The sequence below is a fragment of the Rhipicephalus sanguineus genome, chromosome 1 (genome assembly GCF_013339695.2).
Source record: "Rhipicephalus sanguineus isolate Rsan-2018 chromosome 1, BIME_Rsan_1.4, whole genome shotgun sequence".
NCBI lineage: Eukaryota > Metazoa > Arthropoda > Arachnida > Ixodida > Ixodidae > Rhipicephalus > Rhipicephalus sanguineus.
This window is the reverse complement of record NC_051176.1, coordinates 216,065,698-216,088,151: the sequence shown is the minus strand read 5'-3', so window position 1 is coordinate 216,088,151 and position 22,454 is coordinate 216,065,698. Positions and strand designations below refer to the sequence as shown.

At 48.2% G+C, this 22,454-nt stretch overlaps 1 protein-coding gene across 3 annotated transcripts in view; it reads right to left on the bottom strand.

The window, feature by feature from the left end:
- Positions 1-22,454, bottom strand: part of LOC119371819 (solute carrier family 12 member 7) — a 481,180-nt gene that overhangs the window by 237,986 nt on the left and 220,740 nt on the right. For all 3 annotated transcript variants that reach the window (XM_037642291.2, XM_037642287.2, XM_037642284.2), the window contains one exon: positions 2-84. In XM_037642291.2, the coding sequence (XP_037498219.1) occupies positions 2-84 (83 nt within the window). The remainder of the gene's footprint in view (position 1; positions 85-22,454) is intronic.

The following is a 22,454-nucleotide window of genomic DNA, read 5'->3' as shown; positions in this document are numbered from 1 at the left end:
CGTGGTAAAGGTACAGGTTCCGCTCATAGCTTGACATGCCGCCATCCTGGATGATTGGCCGTTCGTCGCACTGCGCGGAATCACCTGCGCAGCATAAAAATAAGGGATAGTGCGGTGAGGTTTCGTCACTGCGCAGGCGGCACAACAAATTATAGAAAAAAAATTACTCCAAGCGAAATTATCAACAGACGCACAAATTCGTGACGCGAAACCAAACACAAAGCAAACCGAAAATACTCAGCCTGCATCATAACAACTGCACGGATTTCACCGCATTAAGCTTCGCCAAAAGGATCGCGCGGTCACAATAATATATATCTATTGTTGCGTTACACATGTAAAGGACAATACTATGAAGATAATGAACGCTTTACCGGGACCGGTTGTTGCAAGCGCCAGAAGCAGGCCCAGGGTTCTGGCAAAGGCCTCGCTAATCTTACATAACGAAAGAACGCACACACGCAGCAATACGTAACAAGACCAAGAGCTTGCGCCTCGTTAATCCGCAAGCATGAGCGGGTACACGCCAGCCCAATACCCAGCCCAAGTTCGTTAAGTATTGATCCAGATGTGTTCGGCTGGCAACTAGAATCGATGGGCGAAAATTCTCCGCGCATACATCCTCGGGCCCGCCCGGCCCTCAATTGCTCATCTATGATTTATTTACGTGCGAGGCCGGCACGAGAGTATTAGCGAGGCCGGTCAGCTTGCTCGGCCGTCGACGCCTGATGGTACGCGTACTCTCAGCCGGTAGTTCACGAAAATAAAGCACAACACACACCAAGGCAAGTGTTGCGGCTTATATGGCTGCCTCTAAAAACTGGAGCGCACATTATACAGTGGCGCGGAAAGACGGGGAGCCCGCCAGTGCTTGCAATGTTGGCAATTGATTATACTACAACGGGCGTTTCGCCGACGTTCAGACGATAACGGAATGTACGAAGCATAATCGAAAAGTCAGGGCCGTCTGATTATATTGCACTATTGGAGGGTGCGAACGAAGTATGTGCATGCAGGGTCATGAAATGGTTCTTTCTACAGGCACTGAAGTTATTGCTGGGATCCAGTAGTTGTTGGGTTGGCGGTGGATGCAGACGACGGTGGGCGCGAAATTCGCCTCTCCTGCCAGTTGCAAAGTGAATGCTGTTGTGATTCGATTTCTGCGTTTAAAAAGATCAGCAGCAACCGAAATTCATCGAGAGTCTTATAGTTTGAATACTTACAGTAATGAGTGAACGAAAGGTTATACAATGACGTGAAGACTTCAGAAATAGCCGCGCAAATGGGCATGATCAAGATAGGAGCGAAAGGTCCACCATCTAGACCGAAATCGCTCAACAAGTGAACCAAGAACTGCGATTTGATAAACGACTGACGATTAGTGTTGTGAATGATAAATTTTATTTTTGCTGGGCGCTCCACTACTATTACGCTTAGGAGGTACGGGAGGGCTAGTTGGTTGTACGTGACCTGTAAAACAGCAGCGAAAATTTAAGAGTCAAGGACGAACAACGCAGCTGCTGAACTGCAACTAAATACACTGTGTTGTGCTTGACTTTGTTCGCCCTTGCCTGTTAAATTTGCGCTGCTGTTTTATAAGACTATTTTGTCAACTGTAACATAAAACTCCAGCAATTGCAAATTGTATGCAAGGTGGGTACCGAAAATGCTTACCGACAAACACAGAGAGTGTCAGGTATACGACCGTATACGACAGAGACTAATTGTTTTCCCATATTGTTACAAGGCTATGATACGACGATTTAACACACTAACGCATGAAAAAAAAAGAAAAAACAAAACAGTCAATGCAGTGACGCCATTCCTCTTAACCGAAGCATAAAAAAAAGATCAAGGCCCTTGTCGTTAACTGGTTCAATTCCCAGGCGGCAAACATCTGTGCCTATGGATTAATGAAGCTGGTGCTACGTTAATGAAAGCACTCAAGGGTTAAAGAAATTAAGAAGAAAATTGAAGCTCTGTGAAAAGCTAAACCTGCCCAAAAAAGAAAGACTTCTACTGACGAAAATACTTTACAAAATAAAAAAAAAGGCCCTTACTGTTGCATAACCTTCATGTCATAATGCCAGCTCAAAAGAATATGCAATGATGTGTGCAGACGCGCAGTCAGCTGCGGAAATCGCACTTCTGTCGCGTGATTCTCGGGAAACTTAACCACGATGCAGTATTATGAAGGTTCGCATTGCAGTTGCTATTGGCAAGACACCACGACTAACGAATAGCAGCACCCCTGAATTAATTATTGAAAGAGAGAAAGAAAGAGTGAGTGGAACGGAGAAGGTTCTTCGAGGCGAAATATGGGCCGACTTGCAGTATAACCCAAGTTGGTCCACTTCTCCATTTGCTCCATAAAGATGAAGGAAAGACAACGGGATATGCCTAACAGAGAGATATTTGATGCACGAATACGAAAGGAGGCTAAAAGACGGCTCAGTGGGGAAAAGAACGGAAACAACAGATGCAAGAACAAGTAAGTTCGCGCGATCTAGCCGCCACGTGTGCACACTACAATAGAGGCAATAAGACTGAGCGCGCTCGACGCGGCCGCTCTTCCACAGGAATGCGATAAAGAAAAAGAAGCGAGTAAATGAGAAAGAAAGAGACACGCACGACAGGAAAGACGGGGTGAAAATGACCGCGCACAGGCGCGCACAAAATAAAATGCAGAGGCTCAACACAAGCGAAAGCCAGAAAGCCCCAGGGCAGCGGTAATGGCGTCTCCGCTCGTTAAGCCCCATTAGCATGACTGGAGCAGGACAGCAGCGGTGCGTCCGCTAAACGACCGAACGCCGTCGCGCCAGGGTCTGCACCCTGGCCAAGAAAACCCTGCGAGGGAGGCGCAGCCCTGAGAAGGGAGCACGCGGAAATAATCCCTGGAACGGAGATGCCGCGCCTGCACACACAACTATATACACGCGAGAGCCGCGTATAAAGGCAAAGCCACCCACAGCCTAACGGCGGCAAACAGCGTCTTTCCCGAGGAAAACAACAAAACAAAAACAAACCGAAAAAAAAAGAAGCACCAAAAATTGAGACAAACTGCCTCTCAAGGCTCGAAGATTTCAGCGCAATGCGCGCAGCTAAGTGAATTTCAGGGGAACGCCGCACGCCAAGGCGCCGGAAGCTTCGACGCCTCCTAGACTGGAAGACGGCGACACCTCGTCCCTCCGCTCGAAATCGCAACCCAAAACTCGAGTGCACTACACGTGCCTAGTAGTTCGGTATATAGTTCTAAACGCGCGATTCGCACTTTTCAGTCGGTGAAGCGTATATCTGGCAGCAGCTGGCAATAGTGTGGAGGCTTCCTACGTAGCCAGAAAACTGCCGCCGCAAGAGACCGCGATAGTATTAAACACGGCGCGTTCCAGTCGTCGCCGGTCTCATATCGTGCGGCAAACTCAATTTTCAGAAGGTCCGTGTATGTTTCTCCTGCGTTCTTTGTACACAGTAACCTCGTACGTCGGTGGAAGAGGGGAAAGTGTGTGTGTGCGTGTGTGTGTGTAATCGCATAGTTTCTCGTTGATTATTATAGCGATGGTCAATCACCGTCGTCATTCACAGCAGCACGTAGAACGGAATGCATGCAAGGATGGCGCGAACGGGTAATGGCGACCTCCTCTTTTTTTCTTTTCTTTTTTTTTCTGCGGCGCAATGCTGGAACGACGATGGGAACGACAAAGCTTTCAGCGCGAGAACCGTCCCACAAAGCGCACACCTATAATTTTAGTTTCGAAACCTGCGCGAATTTCACACGCGACGTTCTCGGCGAACCTAAATCCGAAATCACCCTGATTCGAATGCGTAGAAAAAAAGAGAGAGAAAAAAGAGGGAGAGAGACCAAAGTGGTTCTCGAAAGCCTGCCTACGCAGATTATAAATGTTCGCACACTTCACCGTCAGGTTAGGTGAGGTTAAGTTCGCGTCACAAGACAACACAGATTTTTAAACTGGCATGTTGCGACCAGCTGGGTGAACGGATGGTTTTATTCCTAGAAAACCCGGAAGCAAGGCATATACTGCTATAAGATAAGAAAAAAAAATTAAAGAAAAGTACAAATATGTCTGCAGGGTGTAGCAGAGTTGCTGGCCCCTAGACACAAGGCGCTGCCTTTACAGTAAGGCAGCTGCCCGTTCGAGCACCTAACCCCATTAATAACGTGCGCCCCTTTGAAAAGTGGCCGCCACTGTACTAATATATGAGGCGCGGGAGTCTGCCGGTTCCTCGCTCCATGTTTCCGAATTTCGTCTCGGCCACCGACGCAGCCGTGCCTGATCGAAGAATGGTCTCCATGAATATTCCTCTATCGGAACGTGCACACTCACTTCGAGCTTCAATCCTTTTAATTCTGACCACGAAAAGATGGAAGTGCGATTGGAGTGGCTGAGAGCAGTGCAGACCCTACTGAAGAAGGGAAGAAATGAAAATAAAAAGCGAACGTAGCTGCGAATTTTCGTTCTTCGCTCGAATTAAATAAAACGATAAAAAAGAACCACCGCAATTAGAGATAGGCAAACGGCCTAGTGGAATGAAACGGCAAAAAGCAGGCGACGCTCAGCGGAAGCCACACACAGCACAATGAGTTCTGGTATCGGTAGTCGGAGAAATCATTTCAAGAGCCTTAAAGAAACTGGCCCGCCGCTCATTAAAAGCTTTCACGCTCGTCGTAAGCTCGCGGCTTTCAATGAGCTCGCGATAATTTTCCCGAATACCAGCGAGCCTCAGAAATGCTCTCGTCGGCTATGCTTTCTTCGGATTTTTAAATGTTTTTCTTGGATACAAAGATATTTTCGCCGGATAGGCGAGTGAACAGAAACTTTCATATGACGCATCAGTGCAAAACAAAATAAGACAGTTGAAATAAGGCTGTGCCGGAAATGAAGCGTAATTAGACTTGCTTTCGTTAAAAAAAAAGAGTGGAGAGGTTTTGTTGACAGTATATTGGAAAGCTTTCTTTATTTCGTTCGTACTTTGATTTTTCCTCTTTTTTTTTCTAGAACTGCGTAGAACAGCGGCCCCTCAAGAGCGGAGATGATGTCCACGTTCGCTTCACTCGCGTGCTGTTCTATGCAAATTAAAATTTTGTCCTCTCACGCTGTCTCTCTCCCTTTCAGAACTCGGAACATCGAAACGGCTTTCGCAGACACTTGTACTGTATTGCTATTATAAAGAAGGCACGGTACAGCCACTGTAAAGAACGAAATCATAGCGATAACAGGGGGACGCTATTCAAACGTTCTTCCGTCGCATGCGATGTCAAAACGGCTGCCGGAGCAGCAGTGTCATTCAGCGTGCCGGTGGGAAGCAGCGGAAACAGCTGGTAGAAGTCACCTAGAAAATAGGAGCCTCGCTCAAAGGGCTATCCAGGCATAGGCCAGTGTGGCGAGTTAGACGACACCGACACCACCGTGCACGTATCGAAGCATCGAGGGTGTAGCATACAGTGCACTGGCAGCAGCGGCGGCGGACGCTAGCACAGCGTGGAGGCCCTGTGTGCCGGGAAATGAAATGCCGCCACTGCACGGTTCCCGCTACGTACCCGATTAGCCGCTTTCCATATTGGTCGACTGTGGTTATGCACTGACAATTGCGCGGCCGGACTCTGTGCCTGTATACGAGGGGAAACGCGCTTCGTGATTGCGTCCGCAGCCGCCACTCCCGCGCGCACCCCGAGAGCGTTGTCGTTTCGATGGGCCACAGTATAGTGGAATAGACGGCGATCGAGATCGCCTCTTCGGAAAGAAACCTCGTCACGCGTTGCCCGAGTGAATATGCAGTGAGCGCACTCATTCGAAGTTGGCTTAGCCGCCGGCCAGCTGCGTTCGCAGGAAGAGCTTAATTGAAAGGGCCCAATAGGATGCCTATCGGTTGCTACGGCGCGCCAGCGATTCCTTGCTCAGTACCGGGATTGTTTTTGTGTTTACGCTATTTTCCTTTTTTTTTTTTTGCTGGCGTACGCTCGACGGCGAATGTAGCCGAGAACCGGACGATTCGAAGCGAGTTGTCAGACGCGCACTCGGCCCGCGCGATCGACCGCCAAATTCATCGGTTGGACTGAGCTAGGAAGAACACGTTTAGGGAGAAGGACTGTGTACTGCAACTACATAGGCCACTCAAGCACGGCAGATATTTTCCTGCTATAGCGAGTCAACTCACTTTCTCTTATCTAGGCAGAGTAGAAACGCGTTTAGATAGTGCTGCGCCCATTGCTAAGATACGTCCACTCATGAAATCTGTACGTAGGCCGCACAACACGAGTCGGCGTTTAATATGGCAACGGAAAGTTACTATGTGCCTCTGTTGTCTTTTATGAATAAATTGATATAAAATATTATAAATGAAAATAGAATTCTGCGAAGTTGCGTGCCAAAACTAGGATAAGATTACGAGACAACCACAGGCAATCAAGGCAAGAAAATTATAGGGGACGCTACTTGTAGTAATTACGATAGAAATGGGAAGAAATTAAAGTGGGCGAAAAGACAACTAGCCGCCGGCAGGGACCGAACCTGCAACAAAGAAACAAAGAAAACGAGCCATTAAATTCCCCTTCTTTCGCTTATTCATAGCGAGGGTCTCGTTCTGGCAAACTGGATGCCTTCAGGTAATACGCGAGGGATTACTGGTCAGCTGCCAGCTCGTAACAAGATCACGTCCTACGTGACGCCAGCAGGCAAAAGAAGAGTGCTCCACACTTGCCGTCGGGGCTACGAGCGGCGCTGACTAACACTCCCAGGTTTAAGTGCACAGATATACCCGATAAAGTGGACGGGAAGACGACCGCCGCCGCAGCTCAATCGGTAGAGCATCGCACGCGTTATTCGAAGGTTGCAGGCTCGGTCCCTGCCGGCGGCAAATTGTCTTTTCGTCCACTTTAATTTTTTCACATTTATATTCTAATTACTACGAATAACGTCCCCCATGCCTTAATTGGTTTGATTGTCTGTTGGTTGTCATTAATGCTGTGTCCAACAAAGAAAAACGCGCCCTTATATTCCCCCTTCTTTCGTTTATAAGATTACGAGGCACGGATTAATTCTGACCACTTGAGGCTCTTTAAAGTACACGTATAAATCTACGCACACGGGCGCTTTCGCATTTCTACTCCATCAAAATGCGGCCGGGAATAGAACACCTGCCACGTTGCTAAGCAGCGCACCGCCATAGCCGCTAAGGCGCCACATTAGGCATAATAAAATTTGGAGGACGCTTGGGCTTCCGCCTTCAAGGGTAGAACGGGAAAGCGTGAACCGAGTCCCGTTCGCATCGTCTTATTCGCTTGCGAGGGTTCGCTTCTCAATAGACAACCGTGCGGCGAGGAAAGGAACGTCTGCGCGCGAGCACTCTTTGAACTCTCCTATATAGAACGCATGCCTACTGAAAGTGCAACCCGCCACGGTGGTCTAGTGGTTATGGTGCTCGAGTGCTGACCCGAAGGTCGCGGGATCAAATCCCGGCCGTGGCGGCCGCATTTCCATGGAGGCGAAATGCTTGAGGCCCGTGGGCTAAGATTTAGGTGCACGCTAAAGAGCACCAGATGGTTAAAATTTTCGGAGCCGTCCACTGCGGCGTCCCTCATAATAATATCATATGGTTTTGGGTCGCAAAACCCTAATAATGATATACTACTGCAAGTGCAGTTGCGAAGTGCTCACTACGCTATAATTCACCATTTCGCGAACTAGCAAAGTGCCCACCACGCGTCCATAAGGTAATACGCGCACCTGGACACTTTGTTGATTGTAGCTGATGACGATTATTAAATATGCCTGAGCGCTTTGCAATGGGCGGACCTTTAAGCGCTTGTTAATGGGTGTAGCTCGATGCGCAATTCACATGGTGTGACGCCTGGTGCAAATCTACCCTTCTGCCACGCAACATTACATGCGATAACAGGGCTCCTCGCACCACATGACGCATGCGCAGTTTTTTTTTTTTTTTCCACCGAGGCAGCTTCGGGCACTCTCGTGGCTTTGTGGTAGAACGCCTGACGGCCACGAAGATGGCCTGGGTTCGATTCCCACTCGAACTCATGACTTATTATTTATTTGCATTTGTCGCGATTTTTCGCTCAGGGACAACACCGGAATTTCTGCGACACGGGCTCTTTAGCGCTATCGCGTTAAAATGAATGAATGAATAAGAAAAACGAGGCGAAGAAAACTGAAAACACAACAAGAATTAGGGCTGCAATTGAGGCTCGTTGGTTAAATTCACCGTTTTGTCCGAGATATACGCGCCATTGTTTTGGAAAAATGCGTTGTTTTAGACAGGAAGAACACAGACACTATTTCGCGCTCTATGAGTTTGTTACGCCCCGTTTTAAAGTTGTTCCCGTGGAAAACAACGCGTTTATTCGAGGCAACAACAATCAAGCTGAAGTGTTTCCATACCAGATTGTATGATTTATCGCAATGAGGAAGACATAGGGTGCCAGCGATAACCTGCCGTTAAAATTATTTGCCTAAAATGGAGGCATTATTTATTAAATATAGAAGTCGGCCCTTTATGTTGAACAGCGCGCAATAAAGGGTCAGAATAATGGCCGGTACACACGCTTCTCGCCAACGACCCGTGGTCAGTTCTCGCGACCCCATTAGGCGGAGTCAAATATTCTCTCTGCGAACCAAACGCATGAGGAATAAACCGACGTCCGCAACCTCTACTGTGCGCGGAGTAAAGATGAGCTCTTTTCAGACGAGTGTGGCACCTAGACGAGGGGGCGGGGAGAGAACACCGTGCGCACTATGAGCGTGAAAAATGAATTCCGTTCCTTTTCAAGGGAGCCGGCCCGGACGGCGATAAAAATATGGCGCCGACTCGCTCCCCGACGGCGCGCAATGGCCCGGCGGCCGCTTTATGACCGCCATCAGCGAGATCGTAACCTTCGAGGCGACGCCATCGTGGACCCCGCGACTCTTTTCGCCGGCTCTTGGACGGCGCGCGCCGCTGGCTGGCCAGACAGCGAACACGATTCCTGATCGCTTTCGGCTACCGCCTCCCGTCGACGCAACCTTATCCGACCGACTACTGAAAGCGTGGCGAAGATATCTTCACAATGCACGGTTGGCTGCTCGCTTCCTTCCGTTACGCTGTGTGGAGACGCTCGGAGAAGGATTTCGTCCATCCGTGTCTCGTGTTACGAATGGTGGCGGCTCTGCACGGTCGACCCACACGCCTCTAGACGGCCGAATTTGTCTTCAAAGGCTTCTCCTAGACAAGTCTCCCCCCCCCCTTTTTTTATCCTTCCAAAGTGGGCGCTGTGAATGGCGAATAGTGTGGAGAAAGCCTTACGCAATGCAAGCTTTGCCTGCCCCACATGCGCTTTCTAACACGAAACCATGGTCTGGCGCTGAGGGTCGGACAATTGTGAAGAAAAGCCTCGCACAGAAAAGACTGAAAGACAATGGCAGTTCAAGATTCGGTGCACAAGGGGATGAGAATAAGCCTTGCCTGTCTTTTTCCTTCAAGTTTGAAGTTTCGCAGGAAATAGCACGCGCCCAAATCACACCTGGACAAGCATGAGACGCACACAGTTTTGATCGATCGATCGATCGATCGATCGATCGATCGATCGATCAATCAATCAATCAATCAATCAATCAATCAATCAATCAATCAATCAATCAATCAATCAATCAATCAATCAATCAATCAATCAATCAATCAATCAATCAATCGAAATAACTTATTTCGCCTCGAAAAATACGGCGCTGCGCTGCGTCCTTGTCCTCTCGCTCGTTTTTTGTCTAGCGTTTGCGCTCCATACCCTTATGAATGACATGTTCCAACTCACCCAACTAGCAACGTTGTTGAGAAATACGGTGGTGACGGAAAAAGCCACAAAAACTGAAGCTTGACAAAGCTCCGGCCCCCTACAGAGTCTAGCAGCAAGTGAGCACGGTACAAGCTAATAATTGCGCAGGAAATAAAGCATATGTAAATGTGTGAGCTTTATAAGAAAAAAATTAGATAATTATTGAAGACACGTACGATAAGGCTTGTTTCCTTGATACATCATGACACATTACGGTACACAGATCGCCGGATAAAAACACGTTGTAATGAAAACAACGTTCCAGCAATAACAAAAGATGATGCAATCTAGTCAGGAAAAAAAAAACATCTGCAGAGACCAAGAGGCATACACAAAGAAATTGGACGACATGGCATAACACTTTTCTGCAAAACATATAAACGAAATGAGTGCGACGATTGAAATCGATGAAGCATGTATTAAACACCACTAGGAGAAACCCTGTCGGTGAGGAACTATTTATTGAATGAACGCAACCAGTCGCTGCGCTCACACGAAAATATACTAGATATTGTTTCCGGTCGCACGATGCGGCGCACTCCCATTTGGCTTCATCAGAGTGTTTCAGAAATAAAGTTTGAAAACCTAACGGAGCCTGTCAGCTGTCAAGAGCTATGCACACGGTGCGCGCCACTGCTACGGACAATCTTGAGCCGTATTATCCCTGGAGTGCATCGCGGTATACCGAACCTGAAACAAACGTTAATAAAACTGCGCACCAAAATTACGTTATGCTTAAGTGGTGGCTATCTTTGCCGAAACCCTGGAAGACGATTCAGCAAGGGCCGACCCGTGCGCGGTGTATATCAAATTCTGTGCATTGTATTAGACCGCCCGTTCACCTACTTGTGGCGCTCATTGAGCGAGTATACTTATAATAATGAGTTGTCATACCGAAGAAAGAAAACACACCAGAATTGTATGGATTTGCCAAGGGCGAGCCAAATGCAGAACTTTTTTTTTTTACGTTCGTTTACCGATGTATTACACAACATATCTAAACAAATATATATGTCTATGCATGCCTCTCTTTCCCTCGCATGGCAACACGAAACTTACAAACTTTAGTCGGATAATGTACGGAAAAAGCACAAAATAAACTGTTTCTTTCTTCCTTATACATCAATTCTCGCTTCCTCACGAACACACAACCCTTTGATTGATCGCTTCGATGAGCGGGCCGCGTGCGTCGTTGGCAGCAAGCGCAGTGGGTGCTATATAAAGGCGTTCAAGAGTATACAAGAAAAAAAGAAGGAAAGAAGCCCCAAGTTTAAATAATTGTAAATGCCCATCCCCACCACCGCCTTTGGTTTCTCACTCTTTATGCTGTTGCTCCGTGTCGTGACGCTGACGTGTACGCTCTTTTATTCAACTGCGCTGCGGGCAGCGGCGCGTAGAGATCGCCAGCGCTCGAGCTCCAACATTCGACGAGGCGGCGGCGTCCGGCGCGCAAGCGCGTTTCGTCAGCGTTCTCGGGAGCGCGCAGGCTTCTCTGCAAGACCGAGAGCGGCTCGGGCCATTAATTCTCGAAGCAAAGATGTCACGCGCGACGTGCAGCCGGTGAAACCGGCGCCGGGACCTGATTTATCGCGTCGGAAGGTTGAAGGGGAAAAAATTACATAAAGTCTCGTATACACGCCCGAAAAGCGCGGCACGCCGATCTTTAAAGGCACCCGAAAGTGACGTTTTGCGAAAGAATGCGCCCGGTGGCAGAATCCAAGCAAACTAAGATGGAAACAAAAGGAAGGAGGTTGAACGGCTGTGAGGCATGGAATGAACATTATTCAGCATGCGAGAAAACGCGCCGAGAGTACACGAATATGAATGCTGTGTTGGCTGGGGACAGATTATTCTTCAGAACGAACGGGATGGATGATCGAGGCGTTTCCCTTTAAAGTGCCGTCCCCTCGCCAGGTTTGAGCCTCGCAAACGGACAAGCGTGGTGTGCAAATCACGCGGTGACGATCGAGTCCATGCAAAGTACACCGATATGTACGCCGCGCAAACAAACCAAAAAGCTGGCGCGCCCTAAATCAGAGATGCCGGTATCCATGCGAGTGAAGATGAGGCCACATGCCTGTAGACCACAAACAAAACAGCGGCAGCGCGAGTTTGGGTGCGCGTTTCGAATTCCTTCACGCGAGAGCGTGAAGAGACCGAGAGGCGGTACACCTTTCGAGGGCCACCACCCGGAACAGCACAGCTGCCGCAGAACTCCAGAAAAGTATAATTACGACGACACGGCGTGGAAGTGCTGCAAATGACACACTTGTTTGTTCTATACAGACGCAAAGAACAACATTTCAGTACAACAAATTTCAAGAACTGATAAACGCCCTCGCGGCATATACCTCCCAATGCCCAGGAAATTAGAACGCAACTGTGCTCCCACTGTCGATGCCGAACAAACGCGACCTCACCTGCCCATACATTGGCGACCAGACATCGCGAAAGGCAGACAACCTCTTGTAAGTCTGTGCACCGAATTAAAACAAGCGTGCGCAATGTGGTACAGTAAGCATGATGCGCGCTCATTTCCTCCATTCGCTTTGACGCACGGGACGCGCGGCGAAGTTGAACCCAGTGGTCGCCTAATAACCAGGACGGAATAGAGAGCGAGCAGTGAAAGACGGCACTGATGAGGAGCCGGAGCGCAAGCGCAAGCGTCATTTGCGTGATCTGGAGCGCCACTGGTGGGTCCCGCGTCGACTCGTCGGGGTCAAGAGCGAATTAGTGAGTTTGGTTTAATAGGCACCAACTGCTACACCGCACCTACGTGTAGGCAGAATAACAGAAAGCGCTGCAGAATGAAGACAAGAGGAAAATATACACGTCCACTGACGCAGCGCGCGGACGAAACGGTGCCGGCGGTAAAAGACACCCGATTTGCAGAGTTCAACTAAAGCGACACGTGACGGCCATATTAGCAGTAGCCCACAGCCTTATTTACCTCCGAAACATTAAACAAGAACGCAATTGGGATTCGACCTCCGCAAGGATGCGGTTTGTTTTGACAATGTTCGTTCCACGCGATCTCATTTTTATAAGCAGAGCTCTTGTGCCTTCTGCGATTCAGATAGTTGTTCGCGTCGATAGCTGCCTTCAGGAAATGGTGGCTGAAGCAATGCCGCCTACGTCCGCTTTCCATTAGCGTCTCGATACAGCGACACGGTGCGCAAAAAATCAATAAAATCCCCGTGAGAGAGACAACGTGAACTACCATAGCAGTTAATGGCGCACCATTAATTACGCAGCTTATCATAGTACCTTGCTGACGACCCTTTTGACACTATACGTTCACGCAAACTAATTTCGCGCCGGAAACGGCCACAAAATGTTCTGTTGGCTGGTTCACCGGTTGTGGTGTAAATGTTAAGCGACCAATTATACAGCAACATCCTGTAGAGCATACAGACCCGCAGAGTCGAACAGATGAGACGAGCGCACTATAGGAGCCAGAAACAAATTCGAGCCAGTGGACATTAAATCCGCAGTACAGAGCTACTGGCTTTCGCCGCAATAAAAAGAGAGATAACTTCAAAGGAAGCGGCACACAGGCTGCGCGAGTTTAGTCAGCTTTTAAGTGAAAATTGCAGAATACAGTTCACAAAGCACGATTATCGTTTAGTAGGTTATGAAGAACGCAGTCCAATTTATTAACCAAACCAGCATTCACCCACCTAACGATCGTAAGTTGTACGATACACATTTTCGTCCATACGCTCGAGCAGGGGCGTAGCCAGGGGTGGGGGGGTGGGGGGGGGTTGAAACCCCCCGCCCCGAAATTTTTCGATTTTGCATGTGCGTATATACACGCACACATACAAACGCACGAATGAACATATAAAAAGGATGAATGAACCCCCCCCCCCCCCAAGAAAAAATTTCTGGCTACGCTTCTGCGCTCGAGGTCTGGCCAGGCAATAATCTCGGCTGAATACACCTGGGGTTGATATCTTGGAAAGCGGTACATTACGAAAAGACGCGGGGCAGGAACCAATTACGAACACGTCTTTCGGCTACAATTACTACAGTACAGAACAAGCGGACGTTCTTTTGTTCCAACATAAAATGTGCGTATAGGCATCAATTTATGAGGCTAAATTGACCTTAGGCTTACAGGGAACAATTTCACGAAGTGTGATTGATAGAAAACAGCTAAAGTGCAAATTATTTCAATTTCAAGAGTGCCAAGATAAAACAAATCAATCGAGATCACGACGGCGCAAACTGGTGTTACGTTTGTGAACGAAAAAAAAAAATAAAAGAAGGGAGAATGCGATAATTCTGGCTTCGGTGCCCACCGAAGGAAAGTTGTTTCTTTCGCCCACCTTCATTTCCTTTTACCTGATAATTACTACATTTCAATTAACAAACCTACAGACATCGCCCCCCATGCTTTCCCTGGCTTCATTATCTGTTGGCATCGTATGGCTATGCTTATGAAGAGTATGCATAATGTGTAATGCGATGTCTCGGCCGAATGAGCTATAGTAATACGACCATACAGCGACGCGTCTTATTCACACTCCTCAACGACGCGATATCGTGCCCATGAACTGGTTGCTTGCCATATTGATAGCGTGTCGACCTCTAACCGGGCACGCAACCAGCATGCGAGTGCAATTTTCACCCTGCCAGATTAGCAACGAGTGCCGCGACTGTATTCAAGAAAGAATAACAGCAACAACAATAAAATAAGCGCGCGTGAGGGGAGGCCTCGTATTGCTCTCGCAGTAACTCCGCGAGAGTGTCTCGGGGCTTTTATCCTCGGCTGGCGAACTTAGGAAAGGTCCGGCAGACCCACGCATACCGGGCAATGTGCGGGCTCTGCCGCCAGTGGTTGTGCACGCAACGATATCCGCGCAAGACTCCACGACACCGCGGTCCTACAGGCGTCGCCAACAGGCAGCGTGCCTGTTTCCCTTTGCTTGTCGCCGACGTACAGCTGCCGTGGGCGGATCGCAATCCGTCGAGCTGCCCACGACAAGCCAGAGGTGTCGTGACGCGAAAACTGTCAACTCCGCGTACCGAGCTCACGTATATTAAAAAAAAAGAGAGAAAAAAAAAAAACACAGAGACAAAAAGCTACAAACGGCAAGATATAGAAAAAATAAGAAAACCATTTCTTTATAATTTTCAATGACTGGCTACGAACCAGTAAACATACAGCCTTGTTCGCACAGCATAACAACAACTGCGCAAGCGCTTTTTAGCTTTTGCCACCTATTTGCAACGTGCTTTTAGCTCTTTCTTATTCGCTTTTCTTTCTTTTTACCTCAGCTGAGAGACGCGGCAATTCTTCCTGAAATGAACAACCAACACGCGAGCGCGGAGCGGCTGCGCAGCTTGCGCGGCCACGCATCGAAGCAAGCGTGCGCAAGTGCAGCAGTAACGCCCGCGGAGGAGTGGCATCGTGTTGTTGTCTGCGACATTGTTTGAGCGCCAAAGCTGCCTGCGCTAAATGAATTTAAACTGCGCTCGCAGTCGTGCTGCACGGGCAGAGTCATCGCAGCGAAGGCCGCCTTGCGTTTGCGCGTCGCGTGTAAACTGCGGGCGTACCGTTTCACCTCGAGCCGAATGAACTGCGTCGACTCCACCAAACGGTTCTCTCTCGAGCGAGAGGAACCTTTTATTTGCTCGCATTGCAAACTGTCGCAAACAATGGCGGACGCCTCGATGAAAGCTGCAGTTTCATTTGCGATTATTTGCGACCACCTAGGGTTCTTCAACGTGCATCTAAATCTAAGCACACGGGTGTTTGCATTTCGGTCCTATCGAAATGCGCCCGCCGTGGCCGGAAATCGAACCCGCACCCTACGGCTTACCAGCGGGACACCTTACGTTTTAAGCTACAACGGCGGGTGATGTTTGCTACAACGCTGTTGCATTATGTGTATACGCGTGTAATGATCAACCTACACGCCTCTCCGTGTCAAAATGTAAGAAGGAAGTCGAAGCATAAAGCCAGGTGTCATCTCAGGCATAGGCATGCAACCTTTGCAATGCAGACTAGTATACTAGGTAACGCGCGAGCGGAACACAAAGATGGAAATAAGAAGACAAAGTGGATAGTGGAAAGGCGCGTGAGTGTCACTTTTGGAGACCGTTTCCTACAGCTTCGGGAATCTTCGCACCAGGCAAAGGACAGAATCCGAAAGGTACCTTATATGACGCGTCATTATTCTGTTTTGTTACTATTTTTCAAGTTATACACTGTGCTAGCTTTTCGGACTGGCACACCAAATCTACATTACCATTTTTCACGCACGGTGCATAGAAACAGTATAACGGAATACCGGTCTCCGTTCATGTAGCGGGCCGTCTCAGTTAAAGATGCTCCGCTGGCCTAGGTAGAGTCGATCAAACATCACCGATGAGATATGCGCATATTTGCGCGCGTGCTCGAACAACAAATCACATCACGCCCAGGCCCTCTCGCGTCTCGAAGCCAACTTGTGCGAGCGCGCGATATGCGCGCTCGCACGGACCGGGCACATACGCAATGTCAGGTAGTGCCAAACAGCAACGACGGCGCATACCCGGTCTCCAGAAAAATAAATAAATAAACGCCTGGCGGCGCATACGTGCTCAGGGGAGAAAAAGAGAAAAATGCATCAGTTTACATCGGTGGCTCGTCCCGGCAAACCGGCTTCCATGAAAAGCAACAGAAGAGAACAAAAAAAGAGAGAAAACTAAGAAGAAGAAAGTTCGTTCCGTTCTTCTGATCCTAGCAGCGGCGGACAGAGCGGTGTGGGGTAGCAAACGAAAATAATCTCGAAAGACGCTTCAATATTCCATCGCGGCTGTCGCGACGAGAGTAGGCATCATAGCTCGGATGGTTTGTGTGCGCAAGCGCTTTTAAACCGCCGGCATCGCCGCCTTCACACACTTCCCGTGTTTCGCGCGCGCGCCGTCTAAGCAAACGGTGCGCGCACGCGGAGGCGACGTTTTCGCTAAGCGCGCCCATTGACGCAGGGTATAAGCCCCGCGACCCCTCCCGTGTACCGGTGAGCGCGCTTTTATGCGCTCCGCCGACGCTCGGAGGGAAACGCGTCGAGCCACGCGCGACCCATGGGCCGCTAAAATAAACAGCAGGTCGTATCGCATCACGCGCGCGTACCGAAAACGGCCTGCGTTCAAACGCACAAAAACAGAAGAGAAAAATTTCACGAACCGCGCGCCATGTCGCCAGTGTGTGCGGAGAACGCGTTCCCGCCCTCTTAATCTCGGAATGAGAGCACAGCAGCCGCTCTGGGCGCATCACGTGTTTTTTTTTTTTTTTTGTTCTTTTCTTTTCCCAGCGTTTCTAGACAGCGTTCAGCGGTTGAAGCGAGAGAAATGCGAGGTATTTTGGAAACTTTGTTCAAACACATTCTTTGTGTAAGCTTGCGAAAGGTGGGGCAAGGACTCCTCGTCCACCTTCGTTAAAAAAAATAGTAGCGTTAAGATATTCGAAAATAATCTTAAAGGTAGCGCGCACTTGTTGACATATGGGGGAACACACAAGCGACACCAGCACGCGCTTCGGGCGTTTGTCTGCTTTTGTGCTCGTCCATGAGTCAACAAGTGCGCGCTGCCTGCAAGACAATAACGGCAAACCAATATCAGTCTTAAAAAATTCTCAAAATTCGGCGAGAGACTCCCAATCTCGTGGGACCTGTAAACAGCTCTTCTAACATATATAGTTCTGCACTGCGGGGAATCTGAGATCAAATAATACACCAAAAGCATCAAAATATCGCGCACACTACCTTTTTTGCCGATCTTTTTTTTTTTAGGTTCACCATGAGCTAGCATCTATAAGCGCTTCAATAGTCTCTCTCTCTCTAACAACAGCTAGAACAGTAAAACTGCTTATAAAAGTCATGTAAAGACATCGACTACCGATACCTTTCTCAATGAGCTATCTACGCGATAGCACAAAAAACTGAGCCCTTACGAACACGCCCCAATCTGAGGCCCTGACACGGATCATATTCATAAAGAAGCATTTCATTCACAAGCCTGCATATATTTCTTGCCCAAAGGCGGAGCCATTCATGCAGAGGAAAACAGGGAGGACCACGGGTTTCGTGACGTTATCTTGCGCCTGGGGCGCAACCCGCGCCTGAGCGCACGGCGCACGGGGGCGTGCGCACGGCGGCGCACGCGCCCCAGGCGCGGGTCTTTGTTAACAGAAAGAGCTTCCCGTGGAATTATTCGAAAGAGCAAAGAATTCTAGCCGATTCTGATGCTGCATATACTACTATTAATTGGTGTTTTACGTCCCAAAACCACGATATGCTATAAGAGGCGCCGTAGTGGAGGGCTCCGGAAATTTAGACCACCTGGTTCTTTAACGAGCACCTAAATCTAAACACACGGGCCTCTGGCCTCTTGCCTCCATCGCAAATGCGGCCGGGATTCACGACCTTCGGGCTAGCAGTCGAGCACCATAACCACTAGACCACCACGGCGGGTCGCATATACTACTACAGAAGGTGGTCAGCCACGGGCAAAGAACACTTACGAGCAAATAGTTTTGCGAGTTCAGCCAGAGCGGTGGATTTCACAAACCTTTCAAGTCGTAAGGTTCACGTGGCTGTCTCGATAGCTTATTCGCTATCACGCTCGCGCTGAAGGTGTTGCTGCAAAACAGCTCTATATATAGTTTACGAATGCTTCGCAAACGGGGCCGACTTGTTCGCATCTTCAGTTAAAAAATGACACGATTCGTTATTTTCTTAACACCTTGTTCGTTCATTTAGGTCGACCCTGCTTTTCCGATAGGCCTTCTCGGATAAAATCTCGGCCAAGTACTTTCAGTCAATGTCAAACTGAACGTTCGCAGCATTTAGCGAAATAATTCAATGCATTCCGGATACCGAGCTGATGCCACCAGAGGTACAAGCATTCACTCTGGTTCCAAGTCAAGTCTTGCTGTGCCACATTCATTTGAGCTTGAAATGAAGCCACGGCGCTTGGGTTATCGAATCCGGCATCTCAATTTTCTCAAGCCGCACTGTAGAGGGTACATTAAAATAAGGCATACAACAGATATTACAACAGATTACTTTGCCCACTGCACCTTAAAACTCACACAGAAGTAAAATGAAGCAGTGCAAGACAAATGCTTCCATCCTGCATAAAACCTGATATCCCGGCTAGAAATCTAATATCCTCGGAATCAGCGCCGACCCACCACGGTAGCATATACAGACGCAACGACTCTACATGCTCTTCCTGATCCCCAAACATGACGGCTGCATTCCGTTGGTGGCACGCAAGCACGCTCGCTTAACTACATTAGGTGCATGCACGTTACAGAACCAAATGTGACAGAAGTTCCTCACTTCTTACGCCATAGTCGCCCATAACCATTTTGGCATATACACAACTGTACAAAAATATTCAGGCAGCCTGAATACAAAAAATCATAAAAAATCAACGTCGTCGATTAGAGCGTGCATATCACCTTGAAGAGTTTGCGTGCTTTAAGGATACCAAAAAGCCGACACTGTACGTACTGTTCTAAGTCGTGATTGTCTTATTACGCAGAACAGAGATACGCCCATGACGCTGTTTGGGTCAGCGGTCAAAGTTCAGCGCAACATAAGCCGGAGCAGCCGGTGGCATATAGTATACACATGTGACCATTAACGGTAGGGCAAAATATAGGAAATGAAGTAACAAAAAAAAAAGGAGTTCAATATCATGTGATATTATTCTATTATGAGGTCTGTATACTTTGGAGATACCTGTATGATCCGGCAATATGCGCACAACTATTATGTCCCTGTTTCTTGTTTGATTACGCAGAACAGAATAGCGCTCCCTGACGTTACTTTGTAGGTCAGAATTAAATCACACGATCCATCCCGCCGACAAGTAAACTAGCGAATCGATAACAACATCGCTTGAGATTGCAAATTCCAGACTGCCTTTCACTTATCCCGGTGCACAAAATGTACCATCTTAAACGTGATTTAACTGTATTGCGGAAAGGTTTCACTGTCCATACAGCCCACATCGGAGTCGAACATTCAACCCCACTTTAACCTTTAGAGATTTAAACTGAATCAAACGGGCTGTATGTGGCTCCAGCCCAAAGTCCAGCAAAGCTCTCGCATTTCTTTCTTCTCGATCCCGTTGACAAACGACGCGCGCGCCTCCACCGACAGGCAGAGAAAGGGATCAAGGCAATGGCGGCAGCCGAGCCTCGTACTCAGGGTTGCCACTGACTTTCTAGTAAATGTCGCCAAACAACGAGCAAAAAGTCGCCAAAAGTCGCCATTTTTTTTACAAATTTCGCCAAAAAAGTAGCCATTCTAGATATGTGCGGCATACCCAGTAATAAAAATTTTCACTCACGTATAGCCCCGTAGAATACAGTACCATCCAAGACCCTTAAATTATATTGACGTTTCTCGATGCCAGTCGTATCGCCCGCTTCACCATGGGAGTGCATGGTGCCGCTTCTCCGACTAGCCGCAAGATGTGCGTGGTGGCGCAAGGGTGAATGAACGAAACGCTCATGATATCCTTCCATCCCTGTCCTCTCGTTTCAAAGCTAAAAGTGTGGTATAAACCTTGGGCGAAAACCGTGAAAGCATTATTTGTAGACAGCTTTACGTACCCTTATATGAACTAAAAGGATTAAAAGATTTATTGAAGGTAACACGACAGAATTCTTACAGGAACCAATCATTAGTGAGTCTTACACCTTTTAAGCGTGAGCTAATATGATAAAGGACGCCTCCGACCCTTTCTTATAGTTACTTATATCTACACGCGTCAATCCGATGCGTTATTGCTGTATAACAATGTAAAGTATTATATAGTAATTGTTTTTATTGCACACGCTCACCGAGAACAGTGAAAAATGCCTCCATAAATATTTTTTATTGCAGAAATAGCCGCGTATCCGCCTCTCTTCGCTATTCCAAACAGTCTTTGCGAGCTGAACTGGGGGTACTGCAACAGTGAATAAGTCGCCAAGCTATTCAAAGCAGTTGGAACTTTGGCGGAACAAATGGTCGGAACACGCGGCCAACCCGTCGTCTTGCCCCTTCAGATGCGAAACTTCAGATAAGCTTAAAGCACCTAAAGCCATAAACCTATAGTCAATCACTGCCCCCTCGCGGTTTGCAAGGCAGTCCGCTGACTTACATTTTGCTAGAATGTCGCTGGGGGACGTTCCAGTACCTCCTGCATCTAGATGGCATCCCGAACTAAGGATCCCACTCACTGATCTTATTTTCACAGAACATCAAATAAACGTTTTATTATCTCTCTAGATGAATTGAGGAGGTACACACGAGTTACAGGACGGACATACCGAATAACGCTTAATGTGCACATTCTACTCGTAGGTCTAAAACCAAGAAAAATACTGGGAATATTGCCGCTCATTCGTTGGGAAGACACTGAGCTTAGGATTCAAAACTCGGTGGAGACCTAAACCGAAAATCGCCAAAAATTCGCCATGTCGCCATTCATAATTTTAGGTCGCCACGGGCCTCTCAAATTCGCCAATTTGGCGAAAAGTAGCCACCATTGGCAACCCTGCTCGTACTGCAGTCTAGGGTGGAGAGCGGGAAGATATTGTATTCCCAATAAATCCCGCAAGCGCCACTATCCGTCTATACAGATGGCTACACCACAATCAGACAAAAATGAGCGGAAGAGGAGAACGCGGCCGCACACCAAAGTGGGGGGGGCGTTGTGCGTACATCATATATAACCGAGGTGCCGAACGACACGCTGGGGCTCGTGTGCACGAGGGGGGTGATCGAGTGCTGTGCGTGCCGGTGCCCGGCCGTGCACCAGCAAGGGCAATTGAGTTGCCTAAAGGTTGGGGTGCGCAAAGCTGTTTGATCACTTCCGGAAAGGCAGGCACCTATACGACACGCGTCGCTTCTCGCGCAGCCATGGGAAACGGCAAAGAAACAAGAAGTGGAAGTGGAAGAGCTTTCCTCGAGATGCGTTCACACCTGTCGCAATGCCTCATTAAGGCCTGCTCACATTCACCCTAATGAATCTGCTCCCATTTTTCGTTGTTGTTATTGTTGCCATACATACTTATTCATTAAATTACTGTGTTTTCAAAATTAAGATAAAGCCAAGCTTCAAGCAGGCGTCCGAGTGGCCCTGTAAAAAAAAAAAAAAAAAAAAAACAAACGAAGAAGTAAACAAACCCGGGGTTTTATGTGTCAAAACGACGATATGATTACGAGGTGCGCCGTAGCGGGGGCTCTCAATTAGCTTTGACCACCCGGGGATCTTTAACGCGCACCTAAGTACCTAAGTAACTACCCAGCTTAGAAGAACGATAAAAAAAAGTTAATTAAATTCTGGGGTGCCACGTGCCCAAACCGCTTTATGACTGCCATAGTGAGAGACTCCGAATTAATTTTGACCAACTGGGCTTTTTTTTTTGACATACACGCCAATCGAGGTACACGGGTGGTTTTGCATTTCGCCCACACCGAAAAAGCTTTGACAACGAGAAACGGACGAAACTATCATCGACTACCAGAGTGTCGAAAGCCGATCTCCTATCCCGATGCCCGAGTTTAAAGAATAGGACAAAAGGGCAGTTGACCCGAGGGGAACAATTCCGATAACCTGCGCTTCA